Below are 22,111 nucleotides of genomic sequence, written 5' to 3'. Positions count from 1 at the left end.
ACATTTGACAGGGATTGCATAACCGAGCTATTGACCCCTGTTCATTTCTTGCTCGCTTAAGTGACAGACTCCACCAGATATGATATTCCTCCCAATTCGGACAACGATCTCATCACCTTTGCTGGTTCAATTACAGTATGCTGGCCGCCCTGATGAGCCCTCGGGCATCTCCGCGTTCATCGTCAGATGCGTCTATCTGGTCTTACAGCACAGCTTGTCTGTCGATAATCCGAAAGCACGTTGTGCTCTGGCGCGACTCTTTCTCAAGGAAGAAATAAGAGCTTCACGAGGCCGCCACGTGTGTCATCGTGGTTTTCTGAACTTCTGAGACGTCCTTCGATTCAGGTCTTCAAGGACTAATAGCTGGTTTTGATATTCGAGAAGATAGTTGTCTTTCCGTTGCGGTTGTGCTTTTTGTGAGGCTACGATCTTGGTTAGCAGAGGCAATGGCAGCCCTCCTAAGTCTGGCCCACCTTTTCTGACTAAGGCACACTCGTTGACAGGACTGTCTGAACCTGCGTGGTATGATGATGGGGAAGACGACATTCTGGTTTGCTGCTCTGAAGATTGTCTAGCGCTGGAAACAGGATCGATATAGGCTGAGGAGTTCCCCTTCATCTGCTTCTGCTCTTCAACTCTGAGCCAGATGCTCAGTTTATCCTCCTTTGTTATGTCAAGCTTGTGTGCGGTCTTTGCCATCAGTGAAGAGCAAGTTCTATTTTGCGCTCTGTGTTGGCTCGGTGTAGAGCCCCTGTAAGTTGAGTGTATAGGACATGTATAATAGAACAGTACGGCAAGGACGGCAAGGAAGGTGCGATATGGGGTTTAGTGATCAACATGAAGGCAAGCACGAGACTGATATACGATGCTCTTGCCGAGCTTGCTTCGGGTCTTGTCTGACTGCCAGGGCAGCTGAATTATTTCTTTTCGGAACATCGCTAGAAGCTTTCTCATCGTGTGCCAGCCATGCATATACCTATTGAACTGTAAAGATTTACAATTTATTCAAAGCATACCTCGCTTGTGGCTGTTACAACATGAACGAATGGATGGGAAGAAAGCGTCGTCATCAAACTAAGTCTTGTCGGAGGCTAAGCAGCATCTAACCAGCTGCCTGCTTTCTGGGGGTCAATATCTAAATGCAACCACTGCAAATACTGATGTTTCTAACCGAAGCTCGGCTGGCGTATGCTTGGCGATTGTTACTAACATGGGAATTCGATGCGAGATCCAGAACCGCCATGCGGATATACTGCAAGGCCTTTAATGTAAACCGGCACTAAAAAGTCAATATTTGTCGACCAGAAAGGGTAGACGGATGTTCTCCCGTGGTGCCGATCGGGCAATCGTCTCGAAGCGAGGAGATATTGCATGGAGTATCAGAGCTTCTGGCGTTTCTGACCAGTCTCACGTCCCTGTTTCAATGATCCTGACCAAAACTATCCGGATTGAATATGACTCGCGTCACAGAAAGCTCAAATATGCTTCGAGCGAGTTTGCCGAATATCTCGGATAGTTCGGGTCTAGATTGACCGTCTGATCCTTGGCTCGATTCAATTCGACTTGTGCTTTTCTGCTGAACGTTATACGAACAGCTCGTGGCTTGACCACCAGTCACGGGATACAGATCTCGTGGATGATGATCATTCACCACGCTACTGTTACGCGACCTTCTTATTTCTAAGCACAAATCATGTCATCCAGACCACTATCATCTTCAGCGCAACAATTCGCTAACTTTCCCGAATTCTTAGCGAGCACTTTACGCGTTGGTACAAAATTACGTGTCTATCATATCTCCACTCCTCCATCGTCTGTTCCTCCTATATACGCAACACCGCCCGGACAACAAGACGAACCGACAACATGCGAGTCACATTTCCTGGCAGTATCACAGAAGCATGTGAGCCAAGGAGACAGTGATACGTCTGTCAATAATTCACAAGATGATGTGTTCATTCTTGGCATTGAAGTTCTCATCTTCTCGACTAGAAGCCTCACCACGATTTTCGTTTCCAAGGCAGATTCTACTGGATTCTTAGCCAGACCAAGACCACTTACGCAGAGCTGGACGCCGATCAGTCAAACCGTTATTTCCACTTTTGTGGAGTGGCTTGTGGCTTGTCATATATCAACCACAACTCCGGAAACCACAGAGCAAGGATTAGACCCACTATATATCAAAAACCATGGAACTAGTGAAGGCCGATTCCTCGGTGCGGACCACTCGGTCAAATTCTCTAGACAGAACAGGAAGCGAATAGTTCTGTCGCTATTTGCTCGGTCACAAAACCAATACCTGTTTCCTGGAAGTGTGGAAAATGCAACCAAACATGTCTTGGATGATAGGCAGCTGATCAGGTGGTGGTGTAAGCTTCTACATGGCTTGGTCCAAAAAGACTGGGATCTAGGTAGTCAAGCTCAACCCGAAACGCGTGGGACTTCATCTAATGGTACACAACATGGTCCGTATAAGCATGGCACAATAAGGCCGGAGGCATTCGTCATTGTACCAGGTTGTGATCGCTCCGAGGTGACACGTTCATTCTTTCCAAGTTCAACATCCTATGGAACAGCAAGGTGGCACAATCAGTATCCTGGTCATCTCCTTGTTGGCTCAGAAACATTGCCTGCACGATGCATGATTCCACGTTTACCAGATGATCCCAAATCTCGGTACTGTGATGATCTTGACACTTGCGTTAATGACAAGGGTCAATGGAGAGACATAAAAACTTTACAGCAATTCTGGGAGACTATGGAATATAGGCAAGAATGTGCTGCTGGACGACTGGTAGGCTTTATCTGGGTCATCTTTGATCGGAGTAAGCTTGATGGCCCACCAGCCGAGGTAATCTCCCAGAAAGAAAGATCAACGCCAGTCGAGGTGGCCAATGGCTATATTGGGTCGACTGACGTCCGTCTTTCACTAGCTGACAGGGGAAGACCTGCTGATGTGATCACATTGACTAGTGAACAATACCTGGAGCTCTCTGATCTTTTGATCAATAAGACAGATTTTGCTGGGATAGAACTGGCTGTAAAGAGCACTAGAGAATGGATCGACAAGGTCAAGGAATTATCTGGAGCTTCAAAGGTTGGTGTTTCGGTTGAGGGACAGTTGCCTTTGCAACCTGACCATCGTCCGAGTGAGGATCAGGCTGCAGCACAAGGGTCCGGCACAATATCTGACATGGTCAACATACCGCCGGTCAATATCCTGCGTGCCGTGAAGAAGAGAAAACGTGTATCGGACGGACGTGGTGAGGAAAACCCAACCACGAACGATCTAGCTCATGGGTTGGTCAAGATCAACGACCAGCCAGGAGCACAAGCAGCTCCTCAGGCGACCAGTTCAGATGCTGCTAACTTATTGTCAACTAATCTCGTTCGCAAGAAGTCTAAGCTGCAACTTTGACGAGATGAACTGGATGCCCTGGTTCTAAAGGAAAACTGTGTGTTCTTGGAAGCCCTTGCCCTCTCTGCATACGTTTGATAGACGCATCCTGGTTTGGCGTCGGATGGGCATGCTTAATAAAGGAAACGTCCATTGATTGTAGCGAACACTTGTCTGCGCATCTAAGAGGTTTTTGTGGAGCATAGATAGTCTTTGTGGGCGTGCCGACCGTGCTATATCCATGTAGAAACTGATGATATAGCGATAGATCTCAAAAACTGGCAGGACGCACAAGACGGCGGATAAATTTATTCAGATCTCGAGCTCGTAATACTGATTCCACTAAATACTGCTGGATGAATCCATAAGATATCCACAGGAGACCGCTACATCTCCAATAGTCCAAATCGCTCAAATAACACAGTGATCTATACAAAAGAATCAGGATTATATATCTCAATCTCAATTCAACCTCCCTGGTGTCTCCAGAGGCGTCCGGAAGTCCTCAGTCGTCTCACCACCACTCAAGAAACTCGTCAACTCCTTCTCTCGATCTCTTTTATCCTTGCTGTGTCTACTCCTACTCCTACTGTCTTCCTCATCACCACTGTTTTCATCTTCTCGGTCGGTCTTGTATCCCTTCAACTTCTCTTTAACTTCGTTTGTTCCAGTCACAAAAGGTTCTGAGCCTTCGGGCTCAACTACGCCTTGCTGGACGTTGATGGCGTGGACTTGAGCAATGCTCGGTCGTAGATGCGATGTGTCTTCTTCATTTGCTTGTTTGTGTTTTTCGACTTTTCGCATGGCTTCTTCTGTGAGGCCTTGTCGTGCCATACGTAGGAGAACGTCCTTCTTTCGAGTTCGTTTGTCGCCGACTGAGATCAGGACACCGCCAGTGATGTTGACCGTGATTGAGAGGGAGAGGATGACGGCCGTAATCCATTCGGGACGTGTGTGGTATGACCAACCCCAGGTGAAAGCACCGAGGCTGATTTGTAGGAGGGAATGAGCGTCGAGGAGACAGACGATGGTGATGAGGAGTTTTAGTGGGAAGGCAAAGTGGGTTGTGGTCTCGTGCGGTCGGTAGTACGAGTGTGATTTTGAGAATTTGTTCTGGTGGTGGACGAGCTTCTTTTGCTGTTCGGCGGTTAGAACCGAAAACTCCCAATCAGCATCTGTCTCTTTATCGAGTCCGGCCTCGGCATCAGCGCATACTTCTTTTTGTAGTCTTTCGGGTAGGTCGTTGTGATCTGATAGTTTGGGTAATCCTTTTTGTTTTCTGAGCTTCCAGGATAGACGGTGGTAGTGAGCGATATATATCATGTGGTAGGTATCAACAGCGCGGAAGGGAGCCAGACCGTCACCCATGATAGCAAATAGACCCACAAGGACGCTGTCAACAATGTGAACGATGTAGTCTTTTCTTGACCCCAAGGATATCCAACCGATAAGGAACAGAACCCAAATGAGACCAAAGGCAGTAATCAGAAAGGCGTATAATGTCACGAAGAAGCCGAGCGCTTTAGAATGTTAGTGACCGTCTACAGGAAAGTAGAACTGAACTCACGTTTGCGAACGTATTTACCAAAACCTCTCATACCACGTTTGAACCTGCTTCTGCGTGAATGTAACATATGCCGGACATAGTCGTCTAGAGCGTCAACATCTTCTTGGGACCAGCCCTCGAGGGTTACACCATGAGGAAGTACAGCAAAGTGGTCTTCTTCGACTTGTGACGTTATGCTAAATCGTCGATTAAGATATTCGGTTGAGTCCATGCCTGGATCTGGGGTTCTGGAATTACCTCTGTCCATAATGCGTCGCTCTTGTTCGGTCGATTTTGGGGGGACGGCTGGTGGTGCAGGTGTGGGGGGCATTGATTTTCGACTGATTTGGCGAGAGATTTGGCGAGTGATTTGTGGTCGTAGACTAGCTGGCTCGGAAGCTTCTGTTATACGACTTTGACCTCTCGAGAGCTCATAGGTTGGTCGACGGTTGTAGAATCTGTTCAAGTATGGAATGTCGGGTACAAACATGGCATTTTGGACATTGGTCAAAGTGGTCAGAGTGGAAACTTCAGGGTCTGTACATGTTAGCAGAGACCAGGGCAGCTGGAAGGACCTTACCTAGCACATCCAGATAATCAACAACATCACTTTCGTACTCGTGTTTGTTTCTAGAATGAGGCCGTCCCTGACGCAATTTGTCCTCTTCTGGGTCGTCACTCAATTTACTAAGGATCGAACGAGCAGCGTTACTCGCTCTACGCATTCTTTTGCTTCCCGATCTCCCCACTTGACTATCCGCACTATCCACAGAGGTGCGATTCCGACCGTGGTGAACCTCCTCGCCTTCACGAATGGTGTCCATACCACCAGTTGGACCGACCTCATAATGCCCCGGAAGACCAGCAAGACCGGCAGTGGCATTTTCATTCAGTTCTGGCCGAGAAGGCGCGGTATTGTTTCTCCTCCGCGTCGTGCCGGAACCTGCCCGTGATCGAGAAGTTTGTTGAACGTCGGTAGCGGAAGGAAGTCGTCGGATACTGATAGGTCTAGTTCTCACTTGGTATTGCATCGGGGTCTGCGTAAAGTAGTCATTGCTTCTCTGTTGCGATAGTCCAGGCGTGGTAGGACCAGGCGTGAGGGCGGGAAATGGTTCAGTGGAATTGTCATTGTTTGGAGTCACTGGTCGTAAATTGTTGCTGGCAGTTGTTGCAGTCGCTGGACTTCGATTACGTTGTCTGCCAATGGTGTACGTGCTCGTCGTCGTATGCGTGATGGGAGACGAGTCGTTGAGTGTGATGGCAGGTGGGTTACGGCCTGCCATTCTTTCAGGTTCAACTTGCTCCTATTCGGTGGTATACGTGTGATAGTACAGCTCGGCAGGTCCGGCTAACGTTCAGCTCAGTAGCAGGACATGGTAAAGTCGTTATAGTTGTCGGCGCGAGTGTTGAGGTTCAGAGCCACATGTTCAGTTCTGCAAAGCGATTGACCCGACAGGCTTTGATAAGAACTAAAACCTTAGTGAGCAACTTGAACGGCAACGCTTGAGCCGTGTCCACCGCAGGCCAGTAGCGGCAGCTTGACTGTAATGCCCAGGGCTTGGTACTGCAGCTGTTCTTGCTGACAGTGGAAATTCGAACGCTCGAACGAATTCTTACAGGTCGCTTTTCCTGTCCGGGTCTTGCCTACATAAGCATGTCTGAGCATTCAATTTCGCATGCTTGTTCACTGGACAAGAATTGCGTCGTTCTGAAGAGCAATGACGTCGCCGTTTGAGTCTGTGTATGTTTCCCATATATCTTCTCTTAACCACGAAGTACGCGTCTAGATACGAAAGGTGGTTCTTGTTCGGCGAAGATAGTTCTTCTTCATTAGACACAACTAGTTGGCAAGATTGCTGCTCACCCTTGCATGCCCAGATGTAAGCACTGGTTAGTGAGCACCGGCTATGCTGCATCAAGCTTGACAATACTGTGATTTTTAAGCAGACTTCCGATCAGGGTAGGCTACTGTGCAGCATGTCAGCCCTACCTTGATCTGGGTAGAGGCCATTTCTAGAGCATCCTTGTCGCATGTATCTCAAGGCGAAACACAGTAAACTGGTCACAGCAAGTACTGTTGAGGCTAACAGAGCCCAGCATGAACAACTATTGTCAGTTCTTTCTCTCAACCTCGTAGGCTTACAAGACGTCTCTACCATCTCCATAAAGAACTTCACATACACCGCCGAGAGGCACATCCAAAACAGCATCCGTGCCTTCGTTCCAGATTTGCCTCCAGCTCAAGCCAGACGCAACTCCAGTCTCTGTAATCTGACCAGTATACCCATACCACTCATCCACCTCGTTCTTTTCACGTTCCTTCTTCGCTTTCCTCTTCGAGCTCCTACCACTCCCAGTACCTCCCTTCTTCCTTCTTTCCCACGTCTGCATCATCATCTCTCTGCGCTTCCTTTCCTCTAATTCTGCCACATATCTCTTACTTCCTCCTTTGCGTATGCGCCCGTTGATGTCCAGAATCGCAACACTACCCGCCTCATCGACCATGGTTTCCACTCTCTCGAGACCGAGTGTGAGGTATTCCACGTTGTAGCAAGCTAACGCCACGTATATGTAGATTAGCAACATCACAATCCAGGCTGGTATTGCCAACGCCCACCATCGATCCGGATAGTATGTTATGCCCAGCGCGTGCAGAAACGGACTAGGGAGGTACGCCCATAATATGTACATGACAAATGCTAGTGAAGAAGCAAGATAGAGCACAAATCCATAATATTCGTAGGTCGGGACCTTTGGCGCAGTCGGCGGTACCGGAGATGCTCTGCGTGCTTGCTGTGCTACTTGTGCTTCTGTATCGTTGGGTGTCTCGTCGACGTCTGAAGAGTCAGGTGAGGTCGGTCTAGTCGAGGCTGTGCTGCGATTAAGCAGAGAAGGAGGGCGCAGGAGGGAGGTCAAACTCGGCGAAGGTGGGAGCGGAGTAGGAGGCTTGTTGTAGAAGGGTGGGTATAGTGGTCGAGGTATTGGTGGTGGCATGCTCGAAAGTGATGTCGTGGAGTGTATACTTCTATGTAGACCATGATGATTGACAGTTGCTGGCATGGAGCTCACTCGCTGTACCGGATCGAGACCAAGCTCGTCGCCTTCTTCTGGTTCGTCATCCTCTGTGCTTGCAGAGGATGAGGCAGGAGAACTGTGTCTGGAGTAATGTGATTCAAACTCTTCGTCATCGTCTGGCTCTTCGTCGTCGCGATCACTATGCCCAAGCGCGAATGAGGTCCTTGTAGGTGTAGGTTCCTCTACCACATTTTCGGAAAGTTGACTTTGGTCTTTTGGTGGGACGGCTAGAGGTGCAGAAGGGCTATTAAGAAAGGGTCTCGAGGTGGCCGACGATCTCGCAACATTCTGGGAGTTCCGGTCTCGGTCTGGGACATCTCGTGAATGTCCATTGTGGTCTGCCATGGCATCAAGGTCGACAATGACCAGCTAACACTTGATGTGGGCATGTACATAGCTGGTAGCCTTGCTCGACCGTGGAATAATAAGTATGGGCTGAAATTGGCATTTCACGTTTCGCACGAAGCTGTGTACTTCCAGATTACTAGGAAAGGAAGGGAGTAACTCTTGTCGTCGCAACACATCCATTGGAGACTATCTTGACCTTTTCAGTATGCACGGCAGGTTCGTAACACCTTGAGTGGCCTAGGTCATCAAATTGCATAACCTTCACTCCGCCAAGGTACAATCGCGTCTCCAAGACTGAATGAACGTGGAACAGTCAGTAGCGCGGAATTGACCGCACTCAGACCGCTGTTCATCAGCGTTTACTGGCGTTCATCTGACGATTTGAAGCGGTTCGACACCGAACGATTATGGCCCAGTTGGTAGAAGCGACTGCTCTGTTGGACTATCACACTCTTACATCTGGACGCCTTCTTCGATAACTCTCCTGCAAGCGACGGCGTACACGAGCACAGAAATCGTCATATTTCCAAAACGCTATAGTGCATGTATGACTACGAAATAAGCACATATATATTATGTTCAATGATCAAAATCGAGCAGCACGATCAAAAACACTTCCATTCTTACACACTTCCAAGTCCACAGCCGCAGCTATCAATTGATCCGGCGTGCTAAGTTTACGAGCGTGGCACATGTTTAAGACTGGCACCAACATTGTCGGATAAGAGCTGGCAGCCTTACCCTCCACCCTACGGACCATATCAAGGTGGATCCGGGACGAAACGTTCGCAATACCTGACCCGACTGACCCAATCGACATTCAGAAGGGTAGCTTTCTGAAGACCAAAGATGTTCATATGAAGCTTGGGTGGCACGTCCTGAGAATCGAGATAATTCGCAGCATGATTGTACTCACGTGGAATGTAATGCCTTAGAGAAGAGTTCTTCGGTAAAGGTATTTAGACGCCACTCAACCCATCACAATTCGACGTTGACTCTCTTCGACCACGTCCAAGCCAGGTGCTACAAGGTCAAATTTCCCAGGCATGCTCAGAGATGTGCAAGCAGGTATTCATGATTGTGAGTCACGGCTAGATCGTCTCAGCTTCACCGCGGGACGTCCATGGCGGACGGGGTTTCCAATCAATATCACAGACGGACTTCCGCACTCAAATACAGGTAAAGGAAGTGTGTTTGGATTCAGAAATTGGTCTGACTGGAACGCGAACCGAACAAGCACGAAAAACTTGTTTTCATAGTATTAATTGGGAGATTCTTGTGCTTCTCTAGTTCTAACTGATCTCAATTTAGCATTCAAGGACTCTTCGACGACTATCCGATCAATATCACTTTACTGTATACAAACTTTGACAACAGCACGGCACCCGACCGCCTACCATAGCGGGCTCAGTCTGGCGGGCGGTGTTGGCGCAAATCTTCACTAACACAAGGCTTGTGTCTTCACTTGAAAATTTTGCGATGTTTGCGCTAGCGCCTGCACACAATAACACCTCAACTTTTTTTCTTCCTCCCTCTTCTCATCTTCACCATCGTATACAACATTAGTTGTATACACACGTTTCGCCCTCCTCTTGTTGTCTCGAGCAACATTTTGTTCGCTGCTAGTAAGTATTCATTCCTCTACTCATCCGCTGTGCATGCTTCTGGTAGCAGTACTGACCATGTGCACAGATTTTAATAGTGTTTTTTCAAGTCTCTGTTGGGTCTTTTAGATCCAACATGAGCAATCGGCCGGGCCGTCCCTCTGGGGATGACCCAATAGGCGATTCTTCTCCTTCGGGAGCTTGTGCTGCTGCTCAGCAAAATCCTTCTTTTTATACTCCTTCGGGAGTTAACCCTTCGGGAGTTACTGGTGCTGCTGCTCAGCATGATCCTTCTTCTTTTGCTTTTTCTGCTTCGGCAGGTCCAAGTGCTGGTTTACAGCAAGATCCTTCAATTTCGACTTCTTCAGATGTCGCACGTGCCGGTTTACGGCAAGATCCTTCCTCCTCGATCCCCTTACGAATCGCTGCCGCCTCTTCTCAAGGTCCATCTTCGAAGCGAGGTGCTCCCTCAAGTATCGGGAGCCAATTGAACAAGCTGGCTAAGAGATTCGGTCCAATCAACGTCGATGGGCTTTCTGTGGCGGCAATGAGAGCATCGGTCGAAAAGGAACTGGAGCGGGCCAAGGGTAAGTCACTGACACCATCCTCGAACCTGCCTCAAACAATACTGTCTAACTCAAGCTCAAGTGAAGGTGTAAAGGATGAAGTCCCTCCCACCAGCAACAATGGGTCGGATGGTTCTCAATCCAAGGACCCAGCAAAGAGAATAAGTTACCTAGAGGGATTTGCAAAGAGAAGACAGAAGGAAATCGAAGAACTGGAGGAAATTTGCGAGCAGCAACTTTCCGAGCTTAAGGACCAGGATCAAGAGCTTGATGAGAAGGACCAAGAGATTGAAGAGAAGGACGAACAGCTCAAGGAACAGCGTCAACTGATTGAGCTACTGTATCGAGAGATTGTGGAAAAGGACCACAAGATCAGAGACCTAGATCTGAGCCTAAACACCATGGCCACATTTGTTCCTGAAGATCGATTGCCGAAATGTAAAGCTGCTATTGCGCAGTTCACAACAGGAGTCATACTGGATCGATTTTCAACATCCGAATACCCAGACGACGACAACGACAGCGAAAATCCTCCCTGGACAAACGACGGTGTCGGCGGTATCTGTATTGAGCCTGAGGAGCAGGAACCGCGACTGGACATAGCTACCCACACTTCTACGGTGCCTGCGCCAGTGATGGAGACGCAGGGTGGATTTGTTATTCACCCGAAAAAGTCGAAGCCTGCTCCAAAGAAAGGAAAGAAAAAGGCATCTCGATCGTCTGCCAAGTCCAGACAGCACAGAAGCGATCACGAAGACCCAGCGACCTTAGATGCTCCGCCAGCGTCGCTACCAGAACGTGACTAGAGGTACGAGATGCTCCTGCACAAAGGTAAGTCATTTCTACGCCTGGCAGTGACTTTTACTAACTAATTTATCAGGCCCTCTCTCTATATCATCGATGAGTCTATCCCCAATGAAGGATCTCGTGGAAGCAATAGCACAAACATCGGCTTCGATGAAAGCAGCAAAATGCTCACCAGACGATGGCCAGCCACTTCAGAGCTCGAACAATGGAGGCACGCACATCGCGAGGGACGAAACAAGCCTTTTTGTGGAATATTAAGTACAACAGCGCCAATCGTCAATCTAGAATGTCTCGCTAACTCAAGTCAAAGACAAAAAGATCAATGCACGGAGAACTGCAAAGAGTTCGTGGAGAAAGTCGAAGCAAGGTCAAGGAAGAGCGTGTATCGATATTGGCTGCGAATTGTGTTGGTAATGGCTAGAATGCGAGATTGGTGGTGTGTCAGGACTATCTTCGAGCCCAGGTGCAGTGGCAGCATGGAAAAAGATATATATTTCCAGAAGGTCGAGATAGTCTCAATTGATGTGCTGTGCTCACTCTTCCCTTTCTTGAGCGTGTACAACTTCTTGCTACACGTAACTTGTCATACCTTCCCAACTCATGGATCCGCGAAGCGAGACGAGCTAGCTGTTCGCAGGTATTTTATGTCAAATGTATCCCCTAGGCTCGCATCTCGCAAAAGCGCTTGACTGACTCATTCAGTTCGGTCGTGCCGGCAATGGCAAGGCCCGAGAAATTTGTTATATGATTGCGACAACATCACTTCTCAATGCGAAAATTTACTGTGTAACAAACAATGCTAACAATATACCAAGACAAGATCATGGTAACACCACGAAATGTGCCATTGTGGTGCTGAGAAGCTCGATGCTGATCGTCATCCCTGCCTCCAGCACGTGCTGTCCGAGAATGGATAGCTGGCATGAATCTCCTTACCGTTAAAAGCTAGTAAAGTCCCCTACCAAGATTGTGACATCCCTACCGGCCTCGGTAGCTCCGTCTTAGTTGAACCTTCTCCCCTTGAAATACGAACGTAGCGTTTCTCTAGCCTGTTTGATTTCTCTAACAAGTGATTGCAAGGCATGAGCCAAAACCAGCAGCGCGCCATTCATACGAGCTAACGAACGTGCTCGAGCTGCATGGGAAGGCGCTATGAATGGTGTGAGTGGTTCCTGCATATGCGGTTTGCTGTATGGTAGCATTTTCAAGTTGCTAGACCGCTCAAAAGGTTGATGAGTCTAATGAAGATGAAACACGCTTTGCAAAAGTTCTCCTAACGAACCTCAGAGGACTTTATGCTAAGTTCCAGTATCCCTCTCTCCTCATATCATCCCTTGAACGAGCCTGCAATTTCACTAATTGTTCGTCCCGATCTATCCTTGCTCGATATTTCTCCGAACTCTGATCCAATCCTCCACCGATCGCACCAGATCCCCAGCTTGAGATCGCCCTCACTTCGACCTCTTGTTTCATTTTAGCTGTGAACTGTATGCTAGTTGAGGGTCCAGCTGTTCGAAATCTGGTAGTGAGCCACTAGCTAGCCCTTGACCTGGCTTACTGCGACAAGGATAGCACAGATCTATCATGCACGGCGCTACCGCTCGTGCAGGTCGGATTCTTTTCTCCACGATTGAGGTTGACTTATTCTGAACTACTTGGCTTGCTTTCCTTCTAGTTCAACACGAACCATCAACGGCCTGAATCATGGACAAAGAAATGAAGATAAGAGGCCTGGCCTCGGCGACGGTCAGGAAGCAGCGCATGCATGAACGCCAGAAACAGAAAGAGCTGATGCGCGAGGAAAGGGAAGAACGTAAGAGGAGGATGATAAGATATAGCGAAATATACGCTTCCAGTTCGGAAAGCTCGCGTTCGAATTCACCAGAGAATGATTCTACAGCTGATACACCCTCCGAATCACCTTCAGAATGCAGCATAACCACACCGTCAAACTCATTCTCACCCAACGTCGAGATCAGACTCCAGAATATAAACTTTACAAAGGATGTACTACTCAAGAAAGAGGACGAGGATGAAACCACATCGAAGAGACCGGTTCTGGATAGAAGGCGTTCGAAATCAAAACCCGCAGCACCGACCATGCTCGCGGCATCTCTGACTACAGTTTCTGATTTCCGGTATGACCGTTTCTCGACCTTCATCGAGCCAGTCAAAATACATGAGGCAAGCGAGAGTGAATCAGCATCTACTGACGAAGACGACTCGGACGAAGACTATTCTCCAATTGAAGTCGCAACACCTGTGGCAATCCGCATGCCAATTAGTCGGCCTTCTGTGATATCTGTAATCAGTCCTGCTGCTTCTGAAAGTGGTCCCCAGAAATTCTCCATCAAGAATATCAACACAATCATGATAAATCCTCCAAGACCAAGATTGGTAACCACAAAGACAGAACCGTCTCAGCCAAAGTCTCACCGCGACAGCGAATTCCTGACATCAGAGGCAAACCCACTAGAAGTTCCGACACCTTCCTCAGCGAGTGTTGTCAGTATCGAACCATCATCTACACAAAGTCTTCGAAGTCTTCCCGCTTCTGAGCAGTCTCCTGCGGACGGATATCTCAAAAAGAAATCAAGCATGCCAATGCTTGGCAAGTTTACTCATTCTCGCATGAACAGCATAAAGAACTTCATCAAGACACAATCAATCTCAGCTCCTCCACCTGCAATACCTACAATACCCTCTGCTCATCAAAATCGACCTTCCGAAAACATGAGCTTGTCATCACCTGGCTATGAATTCAGACCAAACGCTCCTAAAGTTCGTCCGGCTTCGCCTCGAAGGTCCTTGACCGAGCCTTCTCTTCTGAAGGTGATCCCGCAGCATCAGAGGCCTCAAACTGCTCGTACTGTAAGTCAAGCTAGTGCCATAAGTGTTCCAACCCTTCCTCCCACGTCCGTGTCGATGCCTACGGCAACAGCTACAGCTTCAATGCATTCCTTGAGCGAAGAGACGGAGCCACTCATGGACCGCAAAAAGTCGTTCGCGAATCTCAGACGGAGGAGCGGGAGTTTAGGTCAGGCGTTGAAGTTTGGCAGCAGCAAGAACAAGATCTCTGCTTCGGAAGCGCCACTTCCTCCGGTACCGACCATCAATGTGCCCGCAGAAGATTACATCGAACCAATGGACCATGCTCCAATCCCATCGAGAGCTTCGAGAACTGTGAGAAGGAGTGGTATGGGTTTATACTCGCCATTTCCGCAGGCACCGCAGAAAGGTGCACCTATCGGTCTTGGTTTGAGGATGTAAACACGATCTTGTATGAGATAAAGAGATAGGATAGGAAAATCTAGGTTCTCTGGGTGGGCAGGACACGTAAGGGAACGGGACTAGATCGGGCGACTTATTGAAAGCCGTTCTGTTACGAGATTACGACATCATTTTGTTATTGGGATTTTTACAAGCATTGCTGAGCGTTCAAGCTGCCTAGTTGGAAAAGCAAGTGATTCTGTTACACCAAGGCTGTTGGGTTTGGAAGTAGGTAGGGGTCCATCGTCTGCTATAAGAGCATAGGCTTTGCACATATGGCTCGTATCAGAGAGAACATTTATAGGAGGATCGATGGTTTATCGTCCAAATCTCATCCTGAGACAAAAGTGAGAAAGAAAATCATTGATTCCTGTTGGTCTTCGAACTCTGTAGAATTCCAACTCCACGTTTCTTCCATGGTCAACACGACTCAGGAAACAACACTACGTTCGTCTCGTATGGCACATCAACTACTGTACTGTTATATCCCTGGTCTGGTCTTTCCGTCCTCGCAGTCGTCTTCCGGCTTCCGTTTTCGCTCGCATCCCGTCTCAGCAAAAACGTTATGTATGCATATGCATGCATGCAGGTAATTCACCGTGCCACGTTTCTAAATCACTGTGTAAGAAAGGACCATAAGCCAATTTGGTCGACGATGTTTCATGACGTTCCCCGTCCTGCATGCGACGTTGTTGATGATAAGAAGCGTCGCCCAGTCTTTGAAGGTGATAAGATCGCGGAGTGGCGGTTTTGCAAGTTTATTCACGAAAAGCTACATTGCTGCAAATAAGACCCGCATCATCCACGTGGGACTGAACTCTGATATTGTTCAGACATTGAGCAGTACATATGAGCTGGATCATTTTGATGTATTTGCAATTGTTACAGACGAGTTGAGTTGCGTTCAGAAGTTGCTTTTTTCACAGTATCCCTCTAGCCCTATTGTAACACGTGGCCACCTCAGACATGTCTAACAATACCTCGAATGCTTCCATGCAAGTAATTCCTACTCATAGTTGGGTATCTCTTGTCGTCAGAATCTTTGCGCCTCAATGATCATGCTAATCTACATAGTTACTCCTTGCCTTCATCCTCGCTATCGGAAATTTCGTGTCGTCCTGCGAATCTGGACACCGAGGGTTCATCTGAAGGCTTCTAGCTCTCTTCAATGTTGCCGTCGAGGTCGACCAGACCTAAGCCGACATTGTCCTTAGGATCACTGTCCTTTACATCCTCAGTTGCTTTCATTAGGTCAAGCGCCTCTTCAGCCTGACTTGTCTCGTGCTCGAGGGCTGGTGGACCGTCACTAGCGGCGTCCTCTTCCTGGTTGGTCATCTCTCGGAAGAACTCACCATACTCTCCTTCAGCCGGGGATCGTGCCTCGTGACCCATATCATCATCTGTAGATGTGCCAGCCAGACCTGCTCGAAGATCATCTTCTCCATCGACATTGTTGTGGAAAAGTGGGAAAGAAGGGTCGGCGTCTCTACCACTTGAAACCCTCCTGGCAATAGCAGCTGATACCATGGCATCTCTCAACTTATGAGGCTGATCACTGGTTGGACTGAACATTGGCGAAGGAGTAGTCTCAACATAGTCATCTCCAGTAGCTGAAAAGTTGTTCGTGAAAATAGGTCCAGTACCATTTGGCAGACGATTAGCTGTGATGGGGCCAGAGTGAGTAACGTTCGGGTCCGCATCTTGAGTCAGTGTTTGCGCAGGACTATCCACAGAACCGCCAGCTGCAGGAGAGCCATTGAGTGGCCGTGGCATCAGAGGGCCAGTAGGATATGACTCTGTAGGCTTTCGTCGCATAGTGCCCTTGGTTAGCAGATGCGGAGGTAGATCTTCTGGCTTTACCACGCCATGCTCCTTCATCAGCTTCTGCTGTTTAGTAGGGCGAGGCTTCCTGGTTGACAAACTCTGGTCCAGGATAGGTGGTGGCTCTGGTGCGATAGGTCTGAATTTATGTAGCTCTTGCCTGAAGACGTTCGTCTCATATGCCAGCAAGACCTCAGCACCTTCTATCTTCCTCAAGTAAAACAGCATTTCAGGCATTTCCTCAGCTGTCCTACAGAGCTGGTTGCCATTTGTGTACTGCGATAGGAAGTCCCGAAAAGATTGTGCCTTGTCGATGATTCGATTGAGCAGATCTTCTTCTTCTGGCTGGAAGGGAAGACCGGGTATCTCATCTGCCCAGGCTTGGAGATCCTCGAGCTTTGGTCGTGCCGCATCTCGAGGTATCTTGACACGCCAATCACAGATCGGACAGGTGAACATCTCTGTCTCCTTGACCTTGCCACGTGCCAACTTTAGACATTTTGCATGATACCAATCATGACAGATTTCACATTCGATCATGAGACCAGCTTCAGGTTGACGACATAAGCAGAAGACCGGCTTCTCATCGTCGTTCAGGCCGGGTCGTTCTTCATGACCTTCTCCAGGGCTTGCTTCTCGTGATGCAGGCTCTACTGGTGCACGATGAGTATCATTGAGATCAAAACAGAAGCTGTTTCTCTGCTCCACGGACTTCATATGCTGTTCCAGAATGTGCAAGGGCGCATTTGCTTTGCCGAACAGTTTCTTGCCTTTTCGCATCCAGTCTTCGTGCTTCTTCACCTGTTTCTCGAGATCCGCAGCACCATGTGGCTTTCCGTTCAGTTCATCCAAGGTCTTCATCACGTCACGAACATGGATATAGGTAGGGCGTTTTCTAGGGTCCGGATCGCTGCTCTTCTCTACAAGAGTAATGATTTGACGCTTGGCCTCGCGATTCTTGGCTAAGATCCCATCCATTTGTGCCAAAGTCTCCTTGTTGACCGGGAAGGATTGTACCTGAACCTGTGAGTGAAGTGCCTCGAGCTGGGGGTAATGCACGTCTTCCGTCGCCATGATCTCTTTGGCTTTGATCTCCCAAAGATCGCCCTTTCGGACCATTCCTTGCAAGAATTCGACCTGAGGATGTGTCTGAATGATACCAAGGTCAATCGAACGTTGTAGAAGATCTCTACAACCATCGAGAGTTTGATTGTGCATGTCTTCCCTTGACTTCTCGACGAGATCACTCCACTCGGCTCGTTGATGCAACTTCTCAAGATTGGTCAGCTCGGCCATGCCCATCATGAAGCTTCGTCCTTCATCGAGCATGTTCTCCAACTCTTCGGCAGACTTCCTGATACGACCTTCGAAGACTTGCTTGACACCTTCACGCCAGTCGTCGATGGCAACGAGCTTATCCTGAAGTGCTTCCATCTGTGGCGCTGAAAAGCCGAGCTGTTCACCATCTTCAATGAGTTGCTTCATCCTATCAAGGCTCAATTGAGGCTCAGCATCTCTCTCTTCTGCCTTGCCGGTCCGGGTAGAAGATCGGCGCCAAGCTTTCTCATTCTTGCGTCTGTTCTGCTGCTTACGTGCAACATAGACATTCGCTTCATCGACCCATTGGTTACACTTTCGAACAAACTCAGCGAGGTCTCGTAATCCTTCCAGCGGGTAGTCTATCTTTTCGCCTTCAGCTAGCAGATTTTGTAGAGCCTTTAGAGCTGGTCGAGCTTCACCATCAAGTAGACTCTCTAACTTCGTATCCCAGACTTTTGGCACATTTGACTTTGTCACCACTTTCTGGACAAGTTGCGACAATTCAAGGTTGGTGTGTCTTATGATAACAATGTGACGAGAATCGTGAAGACGTTGTTCCGGTGGTACCTCGCAGCAGTCGAGAAGTTCTGGATGTAGCAGGCAGCTTATTCTTCTGGTCTTCTCACATCGGAATTGTGACTGGTAGCAGAAGGCTTTACAATGGCTGCACTGATAGTCTTCTTCCTCAAGGTTTTCATCTTGGACCAGAATATGCAAACCGCAATCATCAGGTACATCTTCTGCCAGTGTGTCAAAGGTGCAGTCTTTGTGCGGTAGGATCTCCTTGTGACGAGCCGTGAATTTTTCTCGACAAGCCAGCTCACGGTCTCGAACACGTTCAAGAGCAGGGGCCAACCATTTCGCGGTGTGGATAGAAGTATCTGATGCAGCAGCGGTAAAGAGGAGTTCTTCATGCGAGAAGCAGGGGTTCTTTTTGAACTGTTGCAACCTCAATACACCTTCATCACCAAAGGGCTCCCAATCTGCTGGTGCAAAGTTGACGGCTTCGTTGAGATTGAAGCCGTGATTGAACCCTGCGTGGTAGGCTTGCGGGAATGTGATGACGAATTGGCCAGCTCGTTGGTCTAATGCGTAGACATTGACTCCTGCCTTCCTAAGCTGGTTCGGAGGCAAGATGGTCACAAGCTGGAAGAGCAGGTCAGGTTGTGATTCAAACAATTCGGGCACAGCTTCTCGCATTGCAGCCTCGAAAGCTAGGGCGTCGGATCCCGGTATACCATACCAGGTCTTAGTAGCGCCAAAGTGCTGGTAATTTGCTGAGTATGCGTAATGATCTTCATTGTGCCAGCAGAATGTTGAGAAACACATTCCAACATATAGCCAGGGTACTGTCATGCCAGATATGTCGCCCTTGATGTGCCGAAATAGGGACTCAGGATGGAAGGGCATTACGTTCAGGTTCCAGGGATCTCGCGAGTAAGGATCGAGAGGATTCTTCTCGATCGTTGGAAAGCCACTACCGTGTGTAGTGGAGTGAATGTCAGCACCATATTCGACCTCGACGGACTCTGTAACGTCCTCGACCAAGCGCCAAAATTCACGCTCAACCTCATCTTCTGTGGGAGGGTGTAACTGACCATTATGGTCTGGTGGTAAACGTGCAGCAAAGTAGTTCTCCTTGAAGCTGTTTGCCTTTTCTTGAAAAGATCGCAACGAGTAGATATTGCCCTCCTCGAATCCATAGTCATTGCTGCCAACAAGACATTTAGAGCAATGCCATTCGTAATCGGGAACGACCGTTAATGGAGGATCGACGCAGTAACGATGATAGCCAAGGTCGCAGCTGTCGCAGATAAGGATATTTGGCTTGTCGTGTGACTGCGAACAGTGCTCGCACCTATCACCATGTCTGCGTACAGTTGATTTGCCCTTGGCTTGTGGTGTTGATGGCCGTACACTGAGGATAGGTGGATTTGGCACTAGCACGTCTTTCTTGGATCGCTTCGGTCGTCTATCATTGCCATGAGCGTCGCCGTTGACGCCTTCAGAGCTGTCGTCACCGTTGAGACTCTCGTGACTCAGAGCACGCTTCAATGGATTCCTGACACTCAGACCGGGGCTAGAATCTGGTGGATGCGTCGAATATCCGTTGGAATTGTCGATTGTGGTCACTATTGGTGCTGAAGGGACTGGCGCATGTGGTTCAGGCTTTACAGAGCTCTGTAAAGGGTGGTTTATTGCTGTAAAACCAGAACCGTTAACAGCCGCGAAACCACTTCCATTCATAGCGATGGGTCCACTCGAGGATGCCGGGCGATGTATGGCAGCTGAAGCAGGTGAATGTATGCTAGCTTGCGGTCGAGGAGTGTCCATCGACGCATTCAGAGCTATCGAAGCCTGAACCGTTGGTGAGCCACCAGTAAAGGCTGGCGGTGCTGACTGAGAAGGCGCAGGAATATTCATGGGTGATTGTGTTTGAGATAGACCTGGAGAATAAGACGAACCACCAGCAGTAGCATTGTACTCGAACTCCATCTGCTGATGTACACCAGGCTTCGCATACTTGAGCCACTCTTCATATGGATGTAGCCATCGCTGATACGAATTCTTGAGCGAGGTTGACAAGGACGACATGATCTTGCCACTATAACCCAAGTCTCGTCCAATCTCAGCCCACTTCTTGTCCTTGCATACATTCTGGAAACCGCCACGAACCTCAACGGCCTTCTTGAGCTTGTAGAGATCAAGCGGTCTCTTATCGACACTCGGGAACCGATTGAGGTGAGTTCCATACTGCTTGTGGAACTTTGCAAGTTGATCCAAGTAATTCAAGTTTGTTCTATTGGAACCCTCCACAAGGTTTATCTCTTGCTTCCGAGTACGGAAATGAAACTTCTCCGAATCGATAGCGAAGTCAGGATCCCAGGTATCCGGAGGAACAATCTTACAGATTCCATATTTGCTTGCCTTGTCGTATATACTCCTGATATATTCCATAGGGTCGCGAAATTCGGCTTCAGTAGGACGAAAGGTAGGTGCTTCTGTTAAGCCATACGGACGTGGTCTTGGAGGAGGATCGCGAGCTAGAGGATCGCCTTTTCGTTCGACAGTATGCAGGTCAAGCCTTCTGTGTTCGCGACGAGCGCTGTATGGGATGGAGGGAGGACCGACATTGGGAGTATTGCCATTGACTCTTGTGGTGGTGAGGGGCTTGTTGGCACCATTAAGAGCCTGACCAGCTCCTATCGCAGGCGGGTTCACCATGACGGCTGACAACTCTTCCCCTCAATACATTAGACAAAACGTCAACTCATGAATAATCGAAAGGATCGGAAGATAGAGGATGAGACGTTGTGTGGCGCTAAATAAAAAAGGAAGACGCGACGTTTGACAATAGCGACAGTGTCGACCCTCACTATGGTTTGATGCCTAGCGAAGGGCTGCAGGGCTGATGGTCGGGAAGTGCGAATAGAGCACCCCAGGAATCGTCGTGCACATGCAGATCCTTGACTCTGAACTGTACTGAAAGCATTCGCTCGAAGTCGGACAAGGCGGAAAGTAGATTATGTGCGTAGATAGCTTTGATCTTCGGAGATGGTGGATGTAAGAACAAAGGAAATCAAAATGCTCAAAGTAAAGCAAGAGCCGCCCGCAACTTGAACTGCGCAGGTTGCGACTTCCGAGTTGAAGGAACAGCAGTTTCGGCAAGAACGGTCTAGCTCATTTTCGCCTTGCAGCCGATCGTTGCCAAGCCAAGCCACTTACTGCAGCTTTCTCTCTACAAGTACATAGATACAGCACAAATTCCATGGTCGAGTCATCAATTGTATCATCCCTCTTGTTTTGTTTTCGCTTCACACGACCACATCTTCAAGTTAGGCGCATTCTGAATTGGTATGCTCGGTAAGAACCTGCATCAACAGGCACGTGAACCACATCCTTCAACTGTCCGTTGTCTTCCGTTGCATATTACACTAGCTCAACAATCGTGTCACTCTCGCCTGATATAGTTCTTGTATTGTGCACACAAGAGATGAGTCAAGCTTCGTATATCGTTTGTGACCGTCATTCGAGCTTCAGGTGGATTCTCCGATATTGGACAGCCAATCAAATACAGCGACGCGCTAAATCGTGATCTCGCGATTGCCTCGAGGTGCTGAGACAAGAATACGCGTCAAAGCGTTTGAGCTTGTGTGACCTGTGGCCGGAATATGGTCGAGTTGCGCAAATCTTCCTACGATAGCGCTGACCCCTTGACTGTTGCACATCCATACGACACATCATGGAAGTTCGTCTGAAGCCAGTACCAGCCTTCTATTGTTGCTACCTCTTGCGCTCCAGCATCAGACATTCGAGTCTCTATATCGGCTCAACCCCGCATCCCACGCGACGTCTT

General features: G+C 48.6%; 7 protein-coding genes across 7 annotated transcripts; 4 read left to right on the top strand and 3 right to left on the bottom strand.

Moving 5' to 3' along the window:
* Positions 1-2,660: 2,660 nt before the first annotated feature.
* Positions 2,661-3,418, top strand: LTR64_007697 (uncharacterized protein; the record flags this gene model as incomplete). The annotated part of the gene is made up of 2 exons (XM_064902015.1): positions 2,661-2,676; positions 2,799-3,418. 2 exons carry the CDS (start codon positions 2,661-2,663, stop codon positions 3,416-3,418), a joined length of 636 nt encoding a protein of 211 aa, XP_064751694.1.
* A 441-nt stretch (positions 3,419-3,859) lies between these two features.
* On the bottom strand, positions 3,860-6,226 carry LTR64_007696 (uncharacterized protein; the record flags this gene model as incomplete). Its single annotated transcript, XM_064902014.1, has 3 exons — positions 3,860-4,917; positions 4,965-5,480; positions 5,524-6,226. 3 exons carry the CDS (start codon positions 6,224-6,226, stop codon positions 3,860-3,862), a joined length of 2,277 nt encoding a protein of 758 aa, XP_064751693.1.
* Positions 6,227-7,082: 856 nt separating this feature from the next.
* LTR64_007695 (uncharacterized protein) lies at positions 7,083-8,363 on the bottom strand (the record flags this gene model as incomplete). Its single annotated transcript, XM_064902013.1, has 1 exon — positions 7,083-8,363. One exon carries the CDS (start codon positions 8,361-8,363, stop codon positions 7,083-7,085), a length of 1,281 nt encoding a protein of 426 aa, XP_064751692.1.
* A 1,743-nt stretch (positions 8,364-10,106) lies between these two features.
* Positions 10,107-11,342, top strand: LTR64_007694 (uncharacterized protein; the record flags this gene model as incomplete). Its single annotated transcript, XM_064902012.1, has 2 exons — positions 10,107-10,557; positions 10,624-11,342. The coding sequence occupies 2 exons, from the start codon at positions 10,107-10,109 to the stop codon at positions 11,340-11,342; spliced, it is 1,170 nt and encodes a 389-aa protein (XP_064751691.1).
* A 9-nt stretch (positions 11,343-11,351) lies between these two features.
* Positions 11,352-11,601, top strand: LTR64_007693 (uncharacterized protein; the record flags this gene model as incomplete). Its single annotated transcript, XM_064902011.1, has 2 exons — positions 11,352-11,367; positions 11,417-11,601. 2 exons carry the CDS (start codon positions 11,352-11,354, stop codon positions 11,599-11,601), a joined length of 201 nt encoding a protein of 66 aa, XP_064751690.1.
* A 1,446-nt stretch (positions 11,602-13,047) lies between these two features.
* LTR64_007692 (uncharacterized protein) lies at positions 13,048-14,613 on the top strand (the record flags this gene model as incomplete). The annotated part of the gene is made up of 1 exon (XM_064902010.1): positions 13,048-14,613. The coding sequence occupies one exon, from the start codon at positions 13,048-13,050 to the stop codon at positions 14,611-14,613; it is 1,566 nt and encodes a 521-aa protein (XP_064751689.1).
* A 1,155-nt stretch (positions 14,614-15,768) lies between these two features.
* On the bottom strand, positions 15,769-20,979 carry LTR64_007691 (uncharacterized protein; the record flags this gene model as incomplete). Its single annotated transcript, XM_064902009.1, has 1 exon — positions 15,769-20,979. The coding sequence occupies one exon, from the start codon at positions 20,977-20,979 to the stop codon at positions 15,769-15,771; it is 5,211 nt and encodes a 1,736-aa protein (XP_064751688.1).
* Between the last annotated feature and the right edge of the window lie 1,132 nt (positions 20,980-22,111).

This window comes from Lithohypha guttulata, assembly GCF_036872675.1.
Source record: "Lithohypha guttulata strain CCFEE 5908 chromosome Unknown scaffold_6, whole genome shotgun sequence".
Classification (NCBI taxonomy): Eukaryota; Fungi; Ascomycota; class Eurotiomycetes; order Chaetothyriales; family Trichomeriaceae; genus Lithohypha; species Lithohypha guttulata.
Note: the sequence above shows the minus strand (reverse complement) of the source record. Positions and strands in the feature narration are given on the sequence as shown.